The sequence below is a fragment of the Pleurodeles waltl genome, chromosome 7 (genome assembly GCF_031143425.1).
Source record: "Pleurodeles waltl isolate 20211129_DDA chromosome 7, aPleWal1.hap1.20221129, whole genome shotgun sequence".
NCBI classification, from domain to species: domain Eukaryota; kingdom Metazoa; phylum Chordata; class Amphibia; order Caudata; family Salamandridae; genus Pleurodeles; species Pleurodeles waltl.
Genome location: NC_090446.1, coordinates 905,961,952 through 905,980,957, shown reverse-complemented (window position 1 = coordinate 905,980,957; position 19,006 = coordinate 905,961,952). Strand labels below are relative to the sequence as shown.

At 42.7% G+C, this 19,006-nt stretch overlaps 1 protein-coding gene across 2 annotated transcripts in view; it reads left to right on the top strand.

The window, feature by feature from the left end:
* Positions 1–19,006, top strand: part of PDGFRB (platelet derived growth factor receptor beta) — a 229,019-nt gene that overhangs the window by 159,180 nt on the left and 50,833 nt on the right. For both annotated transcript variants that reach the window (XM_069199532.1, XM_069199531.1), the window contains exons 13-14: positions 7,821–7,925; positions 8,350–8,460. In XM_069199532.1, the coding sequence (XP_069055633.1) occupies positions 7,821–7,925; positions 8,350–8,460 (216 nt within the window). The remainder of the gene's footprint in view (positions 1–7,820; positions 7,926–8,349; positions 8,461–19,006) is intronic.

The following is a 19,006-nucleotide window of genomic DNA, read 5'->3' as shown; positions in this document are numbered from 1 at the left end:
TGAAACTGAACAAAAACTGGCTGTCTTCGTGAAGTGGTATCGAGAAAAATGCTTGTGATAGGTCTACTACAGTAAACCATTCAGCATCACAAGGAACCTGGAACATTATTACCGCTGGGTTGGGAACCACAGGGCAGCATTTTATCACAATTTCGTTTATTTTTCTCAAGTCCTGCACAATTCGAACCTTTCCACAGGGCTTCCTCAAACCCATAATTGGAGAGTTACACGGACTGCTCAGGACTTCTTTCAAGACTCCCTGTCTGAGAAAATCTGCAATTATCTGTGTCACTTCAATAAGGACATCCTGAGTCATGTGGTATTGTGGCACTTGTGGGAACACTGCATTTGGCTTTATCTGCACCTTGACTGGACCTACTCCCTTGATTAATCCAACCTCTTTTCCAGTCAAATCCCACACCTTCTCTGTTACAGATCCTTGTAGATCAGCAGGTAGATCGATCAAGGTAAACACTGGGAATAGAGTAATTAGAGGGTAATCTTCATTCGTCGCTCCTCCTTCTTCTATGAGTTGACCCTCATCTCCCTCATCATCACTGTTTGTCTGTACCTCTATTCCACCATTGGAACAGGTAATCGAACATTTGGTTTTGCATAATAAGTCTCTTCCTAATAAGAATACTGGGCTTGAGTCGCACACAACAAATCTATGCAGGCCCTGAAAATTTCCGATTTCAACCTGCATTGAGTCAGTGATTGGATTAGTCAGGTACTGGTTAGCCACACCGACTACTCGTATGGTGCGCCCCGAGAGAGGTAATCTCGGTACTTCTGCACTGCGAACCGTAGAGCGTGTAGCTCCTGTGTCGACTAAAAATGAAACTTTGTAGCCCATTACTTTTCCCTCTACATATGGGCCTCTCTGGTCTACCTCTAAAGATGCTGCAAGCCTGCACTCTTCGCTGTCTGAGCTGTCATCTGACCAATATTCATTCATATCACTTTCACCTCTTAATGGGAATTGTTGTACAGTGTTGTTTTGGTTTGTTACCTGGCCTGTGACCTGCTGAGGAAGCGTCACCTGTTGCTGTCCCATCGGAGCTAGGGGTAACTGCATTTGCTGTCTAGGCACCATAGGGATCTGCTGTTGCATTGGTTGTACTGACACTGTTTGGAAACGCGGCATTTGTATTTGCTGCATGGGTTGCACCCCTGACATTTGCACCAAATTATTTTGATAATTCTGATTCTGGTGTCTCATTCTTGGACCTCGTGAATTTTGCAGTGTACCGGCATTAATACTCTGCTGAACTGTACCATCCTGCATCATATTCGGACAATCCCGTTTCCAATGCCCCACGTCCCCGCACGCATGACATGGTAACATCTTTTTCACTCCTTGACCATCATTTTGAATAACAACATTATTCATGTCCGAACCACGGTTGACAAACCCTCGACCTCTACCTCTTGGTTGTGCCTGAAACACACCATTCAATTGCGGTTGTTGCTGTATCATTTGCTGAACACCATTTCCCTGTATTCCAGCCTGTGCAGCTCTTATCTGCATCACCATCACTTTCTCCTTCAACTTTTTCTGCTTCAACTCAATTTCGTCACTACAGTATTTTGCATACTGTAATACTTCATCAATCGGTTTAGCTTGCCAACAAATCAGATGATTTTTAATCATTTGGCTGACCTCCGGTTTCAGCCCTTCGACGAATCTGAACACAAGATGATTCATGTCTTTCGGTTCAATTGTTTCAGTACCACTGTAATGTTTGAATGCCTTCAACAACCTTTCATAATATGCATGTATTGACTCTTTAACCTCTTGAGAGGTCCGGTCGATTTTCTGCCAATCAGTCACCTTCGGCGACACCTTTTGTTTCAAAAACTCAATTACTTTATGATAATATTTCATCACCTCTTCAGAAGGTGCTCCAGTCACCTTATCCCTTGCCAGTTCCCTTGTGGGCCAATCTACCCCTCTCTTGCACTCGAGCCACAAGTCTGGCGGAACAATAATCTCAAACAAGGTATTCAAGTCTTCCCAGAGACATTTCGCAAGCTTCACGAATCTATCTGTCTGTTGATACCACTCAATCGTTTTTTCTCTTAACCTGGGATAATCATTCGTAAAGGACAAAATGTCTCCCCGGACCAAGGCACATGCACCAAGACACCACCAGCTGTTTCTCTCATAGGTAGGATTTTCACTGTGTCTAAATTAGGTGTGACTGTTGTTTCATTAGATCCTGGGCTATCTCTTTTTCCCTTATCTCTTTTCTTTGCCCACCGGCCTTCCCATTTCTCTAGTGCTCCCCAAATTTGTGCGCTTTGCAGCAACTCTTTCAAGTGTGTCTTCATGCCTGCAGATCTCATGTGTTCAAAATCTTTCGTGTCAAAATCTAATCTGTAACTCCTTTTCAAGTGTTTCGTGTTTCCAATGTCGATATTGTATTTGTCTGCCAAATTCGTAAATCTCTGGTGTACTTTTCCTACCTCTTTGGTAATCTTAGGGCATAAGTACCTTAATTCTGCCTCAGTGTAAGATTCCAACCTATTCACTCCCATTGTTCCATCCACCAATTCAGCAGCTTCTGCTCCTAGTCGTACTAGATTCAGGTATTCATCTTGTTTTTCTTTTTCAGATTCGACTGTAGTCACTGTAGTCTTTTGTGAAGTGCAAGTTTTCTCTAACCACTCATTCAACTGTTGTACTGTAAAACCCTGCAGTGAAATGTTCCCTGCATGTATCATTGGAGTATATGAGGTATTTGTACTCCTAGTTTGGGGAGTGAGGACTCCCAACCCTGCTTGCCGCATTGCCTCAAGAGGTGCCCCTATTGGACTGAGGTCCATTAAGGGTCTTGATTGTTCGCAAACCTGTCCTCCCTGGGCCATTATTTGTGGGGTTCTAATAGGCCCTCCTCTTCTCGCTTCATGAGTCATAACCCCCTGTTCGCATGTCCCTGTTTTCTCCTGTGCATATAACGGTATTGGGGGACCAACAGTAATAGGTAGCGATATAGCGGCAGGTGTCTGGCCTGGTCCCAAGCTTCTTGGAGCGGCGACACCATAGGTCTGCTCTAATGTCCCTGGTGCAGGTTCTTTCAAAGGACCCGCTACGGGGTTATACCCAGGTATCAGTTGTGGCGGTTGTGACACTAGCTGTGGGGTTGACTCAATCTGTATTAACCTAGGCTTTGTATATATCGGGTCCGGCGGCACCACCAAGTTCATAGTAGTCTCGAGTACTGGGACATCGGGGTAAATTCTTTTTATCTGCGGTGGAGGCTGCAACTGTATCGGCGAGTCTGGTGCAGTGGGTACACTGACACCATTCTGTATCAAAGCTGTATCGCTAGTCTGTGCCGTATCAGTAACTCCCTTTTCCTTCGTCTGGTTCTCAGGATCCAGGCTAGTACTTGGAGCACTGTCGTTCACTGCATACGGTGGCAGACGATCATGTAACAATCTATCCATAACGCCTCATCATCTGAATCATCCTCTTCTTCCCAGGGCCTTTTGTTCTCTTTGAATTTGCCTGAATCTTTGTCAGTTTTGCAAGAAGCTTTCTTTCCCTGTGTCTCTTCTCCCTGTGTTATTGCCGGAAACAGCTTTAACCCATCCACTATTCCTCGTCTCCACATTTTGTTCTCATTATCCCATCTAGCCTCTGCATAGGACTTTTCTGCTCTTGTCAGTCTTCTGTGAAACCTTTCTTGTCTATGTTTAAGAGCCATCAGGTCCCAAATCGCCAGAGCCTCATATTGTGCCGGTCTCTGAGGTGGTTTCTGCGTACTTAACATCCACCTCAAATTTTCTAACACCTTTAGATTAAATATTCCATGTTCTGGAAATGCTAGACACCCCTCTTTCTCTGTTAATTTGCGCCATTGTTTTATCCATAAACATGGTGCAACACCATTTTCCTCCATAACCGTATAGGCTGGTGTACCCTCAGGTGGTGTAGGTTCCCCATCAGTTGCAACAATATACACATCTCCTTTCAAAGCGCTTTTGAATGCCTTAACAAAATTCATTTTGCAATTCTTTATTTTGTATTTAATTTAAAAAAACGGCTTATTTCCCAGGACACTCTTCACCTACCCTTTTCTCAACCTATTGCCTCTCACGGACGGCAGCCAATCCGTGCGCGACCCCTCTCTGCATCTGACCTATCTCAGCGCGGCACCACTGACGTCACACTCACACACACTGCAGCTGACAAAGTCTTGCGGCTTGTCCACACCTCACTAACTCCTTACAACTCATACAAACTAATGCGAATTATTGCCAGCACTTAAATGACAACACAAATCTGCCGGTTTACTACAGGAAGGGTAACACAATCGCTTCAGAACTTTACAGAGATTTCACTTGAAGCCTCGGCCGCTACTCTCTCCTCAGTTCCCTCATACGCAAGCAGAATTCGACCTGCAAATCCTACTCTCGACTTGTCAATGACTCCTTCTAGTGCACTTTAGAACTTGTCAAATCTCCATCGAAGGTTTCACACATGCATCATAACACGAAACTTGACTTGTCAACCACGCTCGATTGACTTACTAAACCGCACAGATTACAACATGAACCATATTTAACATCATACTCCGGAGTCTTAGACCTCAATAGGCCCGTATACAACAACCAACCACGTGGATAATTTTGAGCAATAAGCGCTGCATTCACATGAAGTACGCCGACTTCCCTACTCTCATACTGTGGAGTACGCCCACTCCTTCTAAACAACACTTAGGGGGTTATTCCAACTTTGGAGGAGGTGGTAATCCGTCCCAAATGTGACGGATTTACCACCAGCCGTATTACGAGTTCCATAGGATATAATGGACTTGTAATACGGCTGGTGGTATATCCGTCACTTTACCGTCACTTTTGGGACGGATTACCACTTCCTCCAAAGTTGGAATAACCCCCTTAATTTGGCCTAATCACACTCAAATATTCACAACCACCTGCAGAATGCATAAGATTTAATAAGCGCAAAGACCCTAACCACACATACTATAGCGCCGAGAACATTCCCAACTCATTTAGGCAGGCTCCGAGATCCCGGGAAAGCCATGGCGAACCTAGCAACTCATCATCTCTCCAAATAGCATTATCACAGAAAAACAAATTAAACAATGAAACTCCGTCCTAGGGCCCCCCAAGGGCCAAACCGTACTCTGCTACCAGAACTGATAACACGTCCGTCTATGTTTATTTATACATATCAGGACTCGTTTTAGGCCGATGAATCTTTGGACCCAGTGGTGAGACACCGTAGGATGAGGTAACTGATCAATATATCGATTAATATGTCAATAACATTATCAACAGTTAGCACCAAAATATATCCCACCTTAGACATTAATAAGCCTTTGGCGCAACCATGACCTTTCAGTCATGAATAATTACACCTTAATGAAGTTTTTATGAGTTTTATTCCCTATTGATTACAATCTAATAGCAAAATCGTCAATCTCAAAACCAAGAAGCAAATAAGCATAATCACAAGATGACAATCATGATAGACTTTCAACAATGCAAAGATCAGAAGCATAGACAATCAGTTGACTATAAGCAGATCGTAATACATAGAATCTTCTAGAGATACAAGTTCAGCATAGCACCACGCCAGTCACGTCAGTTTGTCAGTCAGAATGGATGCCTCATCTAACCTCTAATTAGCATTAGCATGTTGGACTTCATGCAAAACAATTTAGAACATTAATTTGGAAAACATCTAACTAAGGTCTCTAATCAAAAATACACAGCAGTTGGTACCTAGAAAGAAAAGGCAAATAAGTAGATTTCATTAGCAACATTTATAATTACCCTCCTCAAGATAGGTCAGCATACAGGATCAGTCTTCGTCTTCAGGACATCAGTTAGATCACTGTCAGTCTATCTAAGTTAAAGGCAAGGGTCACTTTCCTCATAAGGAGAAAAGTGTAATGGGGCAGTCTATAGGCAAGGATGGTTTTATCTAGGTCTCAAATCACCAAATAGAGTGACAGAGTTTCGGGATGCAATCGATATCATTCCCTACCTAATGCCGTTTGTCTCCTGTGTCATGGGTTTTTATCCCTTCTTCGTGATACATTCCCCCAAAATTCTATTGGTCAGTCAATACACCCCACCATTGGTAACCTATAAAATTATACATTAAGTAATGCATTTTGTCATTTCATGATAATTTCCTAATTTATAATTGGTCTTCATAATTGACGTATTTTCGTAGGTGGCTCATCCGGGGTTACTTCACCGATTTGGCACACGTCGGGTCAAAAGTTCTCTTCTTCTCGAGGAGTCCCATCCTCATCGTCAGTGTAGAAAGGAAAATCCTTTCAATATTGCACAGGAGATGATGACTCGATTAAAAATAATTTTAATTATATAAATAATCATCCCAGCCATCAACGGAGCCGTCAGTCGCCCGTTTGAGTTTTTACATTCTCTTCCAGACTTCTCCCTCCTTCACATTCCAGAGTCATCACTGGAAATACGTAAGTGCCGTGGCTCCCAGTATGTCGTAGATACCACACTCTTCTTCCTGCGCAGGATGCCAGTGTGCGCGAAAGTCGAATGGGGCTGATACGCCTCGGCTTAGATGGGCCGACGCGCCTGCGTTCTGAAGATGTCAGAGAGCGCCTCTCACCAGGGTCTAGACAGGGAAGATTGGAGTAGGTTTGTAGCCCTTGGTGTGAGAATGATACATCAACAAACAGGATAGGTTTATGAAAACATTCCCTGACAGCCGAGGAGGTTATCTTTGACTTTTAAGGCGAGTGGAAACATTTGGAGAGTGCGCTTTGGAATTCAGAATTTCGAAAGAGGAAAAAAAATGATGTCTATTTCAAAGGAGGAAATTAATGGACGTGGGTGTGAGGAACACTGCTTGACATCTGAGAATGTAAATACTCGGAATATAATACTTGGCATCTCACCCCGTCATATTTATCAGTGGAGGAAATAGGAGACATGCCTGCAAATATTAGCAGTACCAGCGACTGCTTTTCTGAAATAAAAAAGTGGACGAGCACTGCCCTCTGGCGGTTTCCTGAGTAACGTAGGACGGCCATCTTCACTAACTTGAGGGAATCAAGAGTTTCCACAAGGTTCAAGTAACCAAATTCTGGCAATTTCGGTAGTACGCCTCGAAATCTTAACTCAGAATAGTGGCAATAATAGGCTGCGGGTCGCATTAAGAGCAAAACTAGAAAATATTTGCCTGGAAATGAAAAGAAAGGCATAGACTCGCGTAGCTGTACTTTTCGGAATTCTTGGTATATCGAAAGAAGGGTATTGCTTTCTTCGTATTCTCTCTCGCCTCAAAGCCATCCAGGCGTCCTCTCAGCTCTTTAGCCGTCGGTGTTAAAGGTACAACCCTTCACAGGTAGCAGAGAGCTCAATAATAAAAATACAATGAGATGCAATAAAAATAATTACGTCCTCAGTAAATTCCAGGGTTTATTTCAAACACAGCAAAGCTGTCAAAAGCTCTAGCAAAGGCTGCTGGGTAATCCTATTCGCCCCAACAGTTTACTCTTGAAGGCTTCGCACAACACATGTAACATATTAAATTATAGTATCTCTTATTACTGACCACATCATCTGAGAGTTCATTATGTGTTGACTCTCATTAATTTCTCGTTATTGACCCCATTTGCTTCAGCTGAGCACAACTCATCCCCCATTTCCCGTGCTTGCACGATTTCTGTAGAGTTTCTCGCTGAGGTCATTCATAAAGCAGCATTGTTGTTTTGGTGTCTCTCTTTATCCTATGGCACTCATTACTCTAGTGATTGAATGTGAGCAACATATATGTATGTTTCTTGACACAGGTCGGACCCTGGGTTCTGGCGCCTTCGGAAGAGTAGTGGAAGCGACAGCACATGGCCTCGGCCATTCTAATTCTGCAATGAAAGTGGCTGTGAAGATGCTGAAATGTGAGTTAGTTTCCTATGGCTTCCCATGCAAACTATACCTTCCATACTGATTTCCCTCGTTTCCTTTCCCTACTGGTGCTTTTGAAATACTACCTAAACCCGAGAAACCCCCTTTGGATTCTCTACATATGAGGATCTTGTATGAGCACACCTGGCATGCTTCCAGTGGCCCTTTTATCACATCAACACCTTATGAGCCCACCTAACCAACACACTGGCAACTGATGGCGTCCTGAATAACATGCATTTATCAAAAAAAGTCCTAATATTTGCACGGCTATTCCCCCATTGTGCCAGGTTTTGTTTTAATCTGCTGCTGCAACCGCCTAATAAAATAAATCATTGTTGTAAGCCAATAAAGTGATGCTATCTAACACTCACAGCATTTTTCCTTTGCATTTTGTGTTTTTAAATGGTTTCACAGCTACGGCTAGGACCAGCGAGAAGCGTGCCCTGATGTCTGAACTGAAGATTATGAGTCACCTGGGCCCTCATCTCAACATTGTGAACCTGCTGGCTGCATGCACTAAAGGAGGTAACCCACCCCATCAATCTCTCAGATCACGCCCCCATCCCCACGCATGTGAAGTGACCTGAGTGTTAGAGTGTCTGACCAGCAGGCAGTTTCTCTTGAGCATCATTTGTGGTTTTCATCTTGCATCATAAAACACCAGCTCTGCCCTATATCACACAGGAATAAACATGGATTTAGGTACTAACACTCTTCAATGAAGCATGAATCATTCTTCTATTTGAGATTCCATGTACTTCTGCCGCAGCCCAATGGATTCCTCAAACCCCGCCCCGTTACCAACATTGTGCCCTCTTATACCCAGAGGTCATGTCATCTCCATGAGAATAACCTTTAGGTATTTACACGTGTAGGTTAAACAGATATGCATGTTTTATGCACCCAAATATGTCTAGATACATATGAATTTTCACATCTTTATGATTTTTGTTAAGTGGAGGCAAAGACGAGTTCATGCTTCGGAGTGCAGTATCAAAGGGTCTAAGTCAGGAAATTGGACAGAGTAGCCTGCCTGGGAGTCATCAGCTCAAGGGTCTTCTACATTTGAAGAACATGATTCCTAAAAGTATATAACTTTACTTAAGTGATTTAAACATTCGCTGAAAGAAACGTCAGTTTCCCTCCAACAATGTATCGTCATCTTGACTCTGACACCAATTACAAGTTCAAGGTAGGGATCACTCAGGCGAAATGGTGGTATCCACACTTTCCTGTGAGCTGCGGACCCCCTGCTATGCAAGCATCAGGTAGTGTGGTATTTGCTGTTTGACTTACCATATCTGGTGGCGCAGAAGTATTGTGGTACCATCTCGGAGCTCGTAGCAGCTTCTGAGGTATTCACTGAGCATCAGGGAGGGGGGTATGGCTGGTGTCAATAAATCACCACAACGCACAACGGTAATCACACGGCTTCCATGGTGTGCACATTTAACCCCAGAAAAAAGGTGTTTCAGGGAGTACCTTGCCAACATCAAGGAATGCACAGGACTGGCACGGGAATCCCTGCGAAGCTCCTTTTGTCAGGGAGATGCCTACATACCCCACTGCGTCTTGGTATCACATGACCCTAATGGCCCTGGGATGTCCCCCATGCTTCTGGTCATGAATGGCAAAGCGGGTAGAGGGGCAGATTCTCGGGGATTGCCTTGTCGCCAGGGGTCTCCGCTATGCCCTGTTTCCACCTGGACCCCTTTCAGGACAGTCAAGCACAAAACTGAGAGATTTGGATGATGGCCCTCACCCACTTGGTGTTCTCAGCCACGGCTCAGCAGCTCTTATAACGGGTGCCAGTCGTGGTGCAGGAAAGGCATCTGCCCAGTTCTAAATGAAGGCCTTGGACATTCAGTTGTTAAAGTACATAACATACATCCAGCGATTAACTAAATGGGTGCTTAAAACAATCAGTGTGTTTTATTTATTCTCCCTTAAGTAATAACCATATCTGCACGATTTAGTAACGAATTGCACTGTTTTACTTGACTAGTAACATAAATACTCTGTATCACTGGTGTGCCCACAATAGTAATTGCTAACTATTCAGAAATAGAAGTATGCATCTAAGGCAAGAGTACACACTGTTACTGACAATAACCCAGATCAAGGATGCCCATTATGCACAAGACGGGGGATCATGCCAAGACTATCTATAGATCATTGCCTTGCAATATATAACAGAAATACAATAGAAAACAATATGACCACTGACATCAGTACCAGCGGCTCCAAACCCATCCACACACACATATCCAAACACTGGCAAAAGCTCAAGGCTTCGCTGAAACTGTCATCACGCAGAACATGTTTTTGTTCCAAGTGACTTTTCCCTCTTGATCTAACCACACACTGGCCGATACCTCCACTTGAGCCCACTATCAAGGGTTTCCAACATCTCGTTTAAAACGCCTTCTCTGGCAAAGTACAAGGTGGAAGTAAGAAAGTAGATGTTTTGTAGCAATATAGCAAAATAAAAAAAAAACAATTTAAAAAAAAGAAGAAATAGAGGTGCTCATTTAAGTGAAGTACAAACATCGTAGAACACAAAGACAGTCAAACTAAAATTAAATTCACTTAATTTGAGCAACCGTAGGCAACATCTTTCTTTTTTTGACAGAAGTGTGAAATGTTCTGCTCTGATCCAACCTCTATTTCTTGGTAAAAAAGCAATCATGGACAAAACTCATACCCACCTCTCTTTATACCAGTTGCCTCGACTCAAATCTCATCTTCAATTTCCCCACATTTGATCATTTTACATAAATAAGTACCTAAATAAATGAACGCATTAACTAATGTAGCATTGGGAACCCAGGACCGGGCCTGATTCTTGATAAATACTATACACTAAGCGCAATACGGGACCATTGTTAAGCTGAAAGCCAGAGTGAGGTGAACGCCTGCAGCAGACTCCACAGCAGCCTACAAGCAAGGACAGAGATTAATGGTGTTACAGCGACCTCTTGTGATTCGAGTAAGGCATTTGACGAGGTACCACAGACGCACTTTTGTGAACCCATCAGCTAGAGGAAGACACAGGCTTTTTCGTCCAAGAGATGACTCAAAACGAACACGTACATTAGTGACTGGGCAGTAAGTGCGTTCTACTGGTCTTTGTTCCAGAGAGCGCTTGCAACTCATTTCTCAGTAATACGGAGAGGAGCCAAACGCAAAGAGGGAATGGGAGGTCAGTGTAGCTTTTGTACCTACTGAGGAAGTAAATAACCACTCTGTGTCGCAGCAGTGACACGTAGAGACCAGCAAGAGCGCGACACTGTTGGACACTAGGGCCTTGTTCACAAAATTGATTTTGTAGTACGTAAAATAGTAGACTGCTATATTCCTACAAAATACAATTTGCAAACCTAATGAGTGTAAAGGTCCACCTCCATCCCGCCTATCTTTTCTATGGGGAAATCTCTACAGGTAAGTTTACCACTTAATAGTACCGTGGGAGGGGTCAGGAAATGGGGAACAACCATTACACAATGGGCGGGATTTAGGAAGGGATAAAGTGGTGTTTAGGGAGGGACATGCTAATACAAACACCTATTCACAAAGGAGTACGTCCATTGCTGTTCACAAACTTCACTCCTAAAGTTACAACAGCCCAAATGGCAACAAAACAGCCATAAATGTGCTCTAATCTGGCCTAGACGTAGGTTCCTCACAATACATGACCACCCACAGATACATACTCACAGAAAATTATGAAGGCAAAGGACTTAAAATAGAGCCACCATCGGAAAAAATATAATTTATTTTTACTTTTAAATTTATATATTTCATTTTTAAAATTATATATAAATAAACATAAATATTGTTTTATTATAACATAGCCTAATACGCTTTTAAATTTAAAATAAACATCTATTTTAAAAAAGAATAGTTACATTATTTTAAATTAATTCTATACATAACTCCTAGTTATTTTAATAGTTCATAAATAAATACAAACATTTTATTTTAGGTGGATTCTTTTTTATATACGTTACAAAAATAATATAATTGAATACAATTAATTTAATTTAATATGTACTTTTTTAGTTAATACTGTTCTAGCACTTTCAATTTTGTTCTACATTTAAAATAAATATATTTAATTATTTACATTATTATTTAACATAAAAATATATATATATATTTTTGTAACTTTATCAAATGTTTTACATTTTTCCTATGCGATCTGTGCCCTGATCAGTTAGACCTCTGCATACATGTGGAACATTACAAGTAGGAACTTTACGCTTTTAAATTTAGCTCTACCCACTGTTTCACTGATAGAGACGTGTAAAAGTCTACACTTTGTAATCAATGTATACACTGAAATGGTGGCTAGCGAAAAGTAGCATATTTACTTCAAAATGTAAAAGTACATTTATTCATGTAGATTTACTCATGTGTAAATTTACCTTTGTGAATAAACCCCGTAATGTACACGTTACCTGACTGGAGTTTTTGTAGTTTCTGTTTGGGCAGACATACACTGCCATAGTAGTGCCATTTTGGAGTTGTGCTCTGATGCAGCGAATGATGACTGTACAAAGTTAAAATCAATCATCTAAAAAAAAGCTTGGCATTTTTTTTATCACGAAAAGGAAGCAAACAGGATAACTGATATGCAGCAAAGTGGATGAGGCTGATAATTATTGCATCCCAAAGCACCTGGATCCTCTGAAGCCAACTATCCAGGAACATCATTTACTACCTCTAGTTCCTACAAACATCAAGCCTCGCCTACACTTCCATAAGGCTACACCTAGCCTAAATACGAAGCACAGAAAATGCTTCCTTATTTCTGTTAAGAACAATGACTATATCAGAGAATTTGAAATGCATGCCTTCTTTCATGAGGTCTGTCCACACATCACATGATAATCGAGTTACCGTTTATAGAAACATTTTAGGTGTTCAAAGCACATTTAGTAGCATGTGTGGTGGAGATACACATGTTCTGCAACTTCTACCATCTAGACCTCGTCTCAGACAATTGCAGGTTATTTATCTCTGACAAAGTCAAATATACTGTGACTCTTCTATTAGTGGACAATATGCTTGGGTACCAACTCCTTGTTAGTCTGTTTCTTGTGCCATTGGGTTTGGAAATATACCAATAGGCCTGTGACATTTGGTGTTCTAAGCTGGTTTTCAGGGCCCATGTGGTAGAAATTTGACACAGAGCACTTGGAAAAAGAAGTACACGATCAGATCCTCTCCTTGATCACATTTCTTCATCAAGCACCCTCAGAAAACTGACACCCAGCAACCCAGACCCTGCACGTCAGGGCCCCCGTGCTCTTCGAGGGCGCATACCCCATTCCTCGAGCTTCTCGCTGAAGAATGGGGATTGTTAAAAGGTGAAGGAACTGAAGGCCTTCTGGATTTGATCCCTATGCCAAGCCAAGTACCCGTGATCGGACCATCATGAGACCTGTGCTTCTCCCTGGACCACGATTGCCCCTCCTGCAAATGCTGTCTTGCCTTCCACTCTGAAATGATCTTATGACACAGCATGTATGCCATTCCATCCAGTACCTGTGAATGTGAGACAGAAGTCCTGCCAACACCGAAGTCAAGCAGCCCTTGAATGAAGACCATACAGAGCGCTGTAAGTATGCTCAGCTCCAATACCTATTTAAAGTTTCAGAAGAAGCCCCATGCCAAGGCAGAGCACCACTCCAGAAGCAGTCAGGCATCGAGCCCTGTACAAGAAAGGCTGCCAACTCTAGAACTTCTGCCACCTTCAGGCTCTGATCTGCACCAGGAGAAGACATTGTATCTGAAGTAAGACCCTCCAAGGGATCAGACCCTACCGGCACCCTATCAGTGGTTGGCTTTGTGCCACTGCAGAGAGTCCAAACTTGCCTTCAAGGAGGAGCCCGCATCAGAAGATTACCCCAGGACCTGATGCCAAAGGGACATAGAGACAGGATCACCAGACATCCTCCATATTTTCCACATCCACAACTGACTTCTGCACCTTCTCACCACCGTCACTACCTCTACTGTCATGCTCTCATACGCCACCTCCTCTGCTTCCACCAGACTCATTTACAGGCAGGGCCAGGTTCAAGGTGGTGCGACCAGTGCAGCCACACATGGCGCTGAACGGGTGGCGCACTGTGGTTAGAAATAAGATGGCTTTAAAAGCTTGTACTGAAGAGTTCCGTGTTCCATCAGTATTCAGGCAACAATAAAAAGTTCACTCTGGTGATTAATGTTTCTGCTGGAGAGAGATTGTAGTTTTGTCTAGTGGCAGTTTTGGTCCTCATAAAATAGCACAGAGTTAATGCCCCTGCTGCAAAGAACGTGTATGGCTAGCTCAGTTATTTATTGGTTTTGTCACAGAGATCCTTTTGTTACTTGCAGTTCAAAAGTTGCAGTTGCTATATAGCACAGAGACATATGAACTGTCATCAAAAAGCTGCATGCAAACTGCATGATATATGTTATAATGTGATTCCTACACCTCATAATCTTCATAATCACATATAATTCATTGTCGTTGTAAAATGTGTGGGTGATTTAAAGTGTTTTACTGTGCTCTGACACACTGGTTTTATTAGCACTTTTAAACAAATAAGAGAGGGGCTATGATGAGATGAGAGGCACTGATGAAGGGCGGTAGTGAGGGAATCTATGGAGAAGGAGCCAAAAAATCTATGGTCCCACTGGGTGCCACCAGTGTTAAACCCTGCCCTGCTTGCAGGGTTCCTATACTTCTTTCAGAAACGGTCAGCCCCTTTGGTCCAGCTGATCCCTATGATAAGTCCTTTGGGTCAAGGCCTGTTACAGATGGCCCTTGAGACAAGTTAGAGCACAATCACATGACAACGCTGCAGGACGTTACTCCTTGGCTCCAACAAGGTGACTGTCTACCTGACAGCATTAGACCTCTGGGATGCCTACTTTCATATATGCATCCACCACGCCCACAGACACTACCTTCTCTTTGTATAAAGTGGACAACTCTACCAGATCAAAACACTTCCTTTCGGGGCTACCACTGCTCCAAGGCTGTTACACAGTGCCTGGCACGGTAGCCACTCACATAAAGGGTCAGCACTCATCTGTTCCCATACTTTGGCAATTGGCTTATCCAGAGTGCAGGCAGCCAGCAATGCACAGTCCATTATTAAGTTGCCGTCTACCTGCTCCACAGCCTGGGATCTCCATAAATTCCACCAGGTCCCACTTCCAAACCTTACAGGTCCATCCCTTTTCTAGGGTCAGTCCTAAAAGCAGTAAAAGGCAAAGGCTACCGCAACCAATAAAGCATGCTGGCATTTCAGGAGCCGCTACCTCTTTTTCACCTGAATCGTCATCTTACAGTCAGGACTGTAATGCACTTAATAAAGTTGATGACTTTATGCATCACCACTGTGTTCCACTCCAGGCTGTACATGTGCCCATCGCAGGAGTGCTTCTCTGTTCAATGGTCACAAACAGATGGTTACTGGGAAGATCTGCAGGTGACCATTACCACAGAACTCTGTCTCACAAGCTGGGGGGTGCATCTAGACAACATGACAATGCAGAAGGTGTGGATCCCTCAAAACCTGGGGCACCACAACTACCTCGAGCTGCTGGCCATATGCCTCGCTCTGCAAAGACCACATCAAGACAGGCAACAGGCTCACCATGTATTACCACCAGAAACAAGACAGCACACTTCCTCCCTCTCTCTCAGCACTAGTGCAACAGATCTGGCACTGAGCCTTCGTCCACTACATACGCCTTTTGGTAGGAGTACCTTACAGGGGTAGACAGTGACATCCTAGCTCAGCTTGGTAAGACTCATCAACAGGTCTATGAGAGGGAACTCAATTTGCAACCTCCACTCCCTTACTTCCAGAATTGAGGCACACCACAGACTTGTTTACCACCTGACAACACAAAATGTCCCACCTCCGCCTCCAGATACCCACATCCACATGGACAAACTAGTCATGGATATTGGCCTACGTTTTTCCTCCTCTCCCACTGCTATACATGTTTGGAAGATGTAGCAAACATTCCTCACATTCAACCTCATGGTTCTCACTTGGGCCAAACAGCCTTGGTACTTAATGCTCCTTGAGATGTCCATTAGCCCCCACAACATCAGGTAGGATCTTCTCACAGAAAAGTAAGTCCAGATCAGGCTTTCAGACCCCAGACAGCTCAACCTAACAATCTGGCACCTGAGGCCTCAGAATTTGGCTGTCTGCATCCCCTGCAGGAATGCATGACTATCCTGCGGGAAGCCTGCAGGCCTAATTCATGGGCTTGTTATGCAGCAAAGTGGATGAGGTTGATAATTATTGCATCCCAAAGCACCTGGATCCTCTGAAGCCAACTATCCAGGAACATCATTTATTACCTCTAGTTCCTACAAACATCAAGCCTCGCCTACACTTCCACGAGGCTACATCTAGCCCCTATTGCTGCCTAAATACAAAGCACAGAACATGCTTCCTTATTTATGGTTCCTGTCATCAAAGCATTAATGGAGGGCCTCAAGAAGATCATACCTCCGATGATGTCCCCTGCCCTCATGCGGGACCTTAATGTAGTCCTCACCAGGGTCACGGGTCCCTTCTTTGAACCCCTGCGTTCTTGTCTTTTACTGTTCCTCTTGTGGAAGGTGGTTATCTCCGTAGCCATACCTTCCCTCAAATGCATTGGCGAGCTGCAGACACTCACAGTGCAAAGCCTTTCATTCAAGTCTATAAGAACAAGGTTGTTCCCAGAACTATTCCAAAGTTCCTCCACAGGTTATCTCCTTTCCACTCTAATCAGACTACAACCATGCCAGTCTTCTTTCTACAGCCAGACTTGTGTACTATACTGACATGATCAATCCCTTCCACAAGTCTGACTGGAAAGTTGTAAACTTTGCAAAACCCCACAAGGTACTCCCTTCTCAAAGGCTGGCATAGCTAGATGGATAGTCAAGTGCATCCAGGCCTTCTACCACACAGCTGAAAGTACCCTGTTCCTTCCCCCCAGGGCACAGGCCACCCATAAAAAAGGGCACCCATTACTTCTTTAGGCATTATCCCAGTAGTTGACATAGGTAAAATGGACACTTGGTCAACCCCACACACCTATACCAAGCACTGTTGTGTGAATATCCTAACCCACAAGCAGGCTAAAGTTGGCCAGACAAGATGCAGAACTTTCTTTCAGACATCTACACCACCCACATGCTAATCACTGTTTAAAGTGGCTACAGCTTTAAAGCCTAAGCAGAGCATGCGTATCTTTTGTAACTCATGCTACGAACGGAAAGTGTTACTTTCCCTGTATACATGTAGTGCTGTAGATTCACATGCGCCCACCATCCTCCACTGAAGCCTGCATTTACTCTTCTACTAATACCTGTTTAACGCTCACAATGCACATGGTAAACCAAGCTACACTCACTCGCCACTCCATACATACTCTCACCCACAAAGGGGGGGTCTTAGGCCCATATTTATCATTTTTAGCGCTGCATTTGCACTGCTTTTTTAGGCAAATGCGGCACAAACTTCCAAAATACAATTGCTTGTGCCGCTTTCGCATAAAAAAGCAGTGCAAATGCAGCACAAACTTACAAAATACGATTGTATTGTATTTTGTACGTTTTTGCCGCTTTTGCGTAAAAAGCAGCACAAATGTGGCGCTAAAAAAGTATAAATATGGGCCTTAGTGTTTCCTGGGACTCAGAAGATTTTTTTGACAATAAAAATCCTGCAAACATTCAAGCCCAACCCTAGATGGCTATAGTATGCAGAGCACGTGAATCAAAAGCACTATATACGACAAACAAATGCTTCTAGGGGAAGTATATTTTCCTTACATATAATATTGCCAGAATTGAGAGTATATTGAAATTAATTTGTACAATTCTCACACATGGTAAAAGGCACATAACTGTTTGAATTCAACTGATATATGTAAAGGCTTTAAGAGATAGTGGTCCCAGTGTATAAATACAGTCTTAATTTCCACTGATGTAACTGTAAAAACATCTGATTGTAAGGTACTTCTATTTCAGGTATTCACAAAACATGCATCCTGGGAACAACCAAATGCATATAGTATTTATGAAACAAAACATATTTACTCCTGTTGTCCTGACACTACCAGTAATTAATTTTTTCTTTAACCTCCAAATATTTGATCCTAATATGTTCTTTTCTCCTAAATTCCCCTGTGAAAAAATGTCATAAATCAAGTCTAGTTTTTCCATGTATGTCAAAGATATTGTATTGTACCATTTACATTTTTAATTCAACAAACCTACAAATGTCGTAGAAGGCAGAGGTTTCCAATGGAATATGCAAGTGACAATCAAGAATCCAATTTAGATTGCTTTTCCTTTCTATATCAATTTATTTGTATGGGTTAGAATAAAGGAGTAAACAGTTGTCACCTAAGTAAAAGCATGTCGTTAAAAAATAAAAAGTATTGTAAAAGGTGCACATATCATAAATATACATTCATCAGTAATGTTAATTTTTGTTTCTTTGACTTGTTTACATTACTTCAACATCCATACTTTGTCACAGTGCTGTGTTGTCTTGACTTTTTGTGTGAGTGTGTAACCATGCATACACATGTGCAAAAGTTCGTGATGAGATAGAAAGTCCACTTTTCAATTTCTGTTTAACCAATAAAACAACTAAGCTTAGGGGATTCGATCTGTAACTTATCCTTATTTGTATAACTAGAAAAAACAAACACAACTCTGGACTGTAATGCTCAGGCCCGGATGCGGAACCAGGCTTTAAAATATCGCTGTGCCTCTCCTGGCAGCCGTTTCCACACTATTTTGAGCATATTCTGAGATTTTCTGGAATAGCTGGAGGAAAAAATGGTTTGCTCTGGCCATATCATAAGTCTTCACTGCTAGCAAATATCTGCAAAAGACATTTTTGATAATTACCAGGAGCTGAATGGTATTAACCGAAAATATTGTAATCGTGCTCCAGAGTGGAAAAAGTGCTTGGTAACTTGATTACTAGACATTCTTGTTCCATGAAGATGATTAATCAAAAGAGTCTTCAAATGGAACAAGTATGAAATG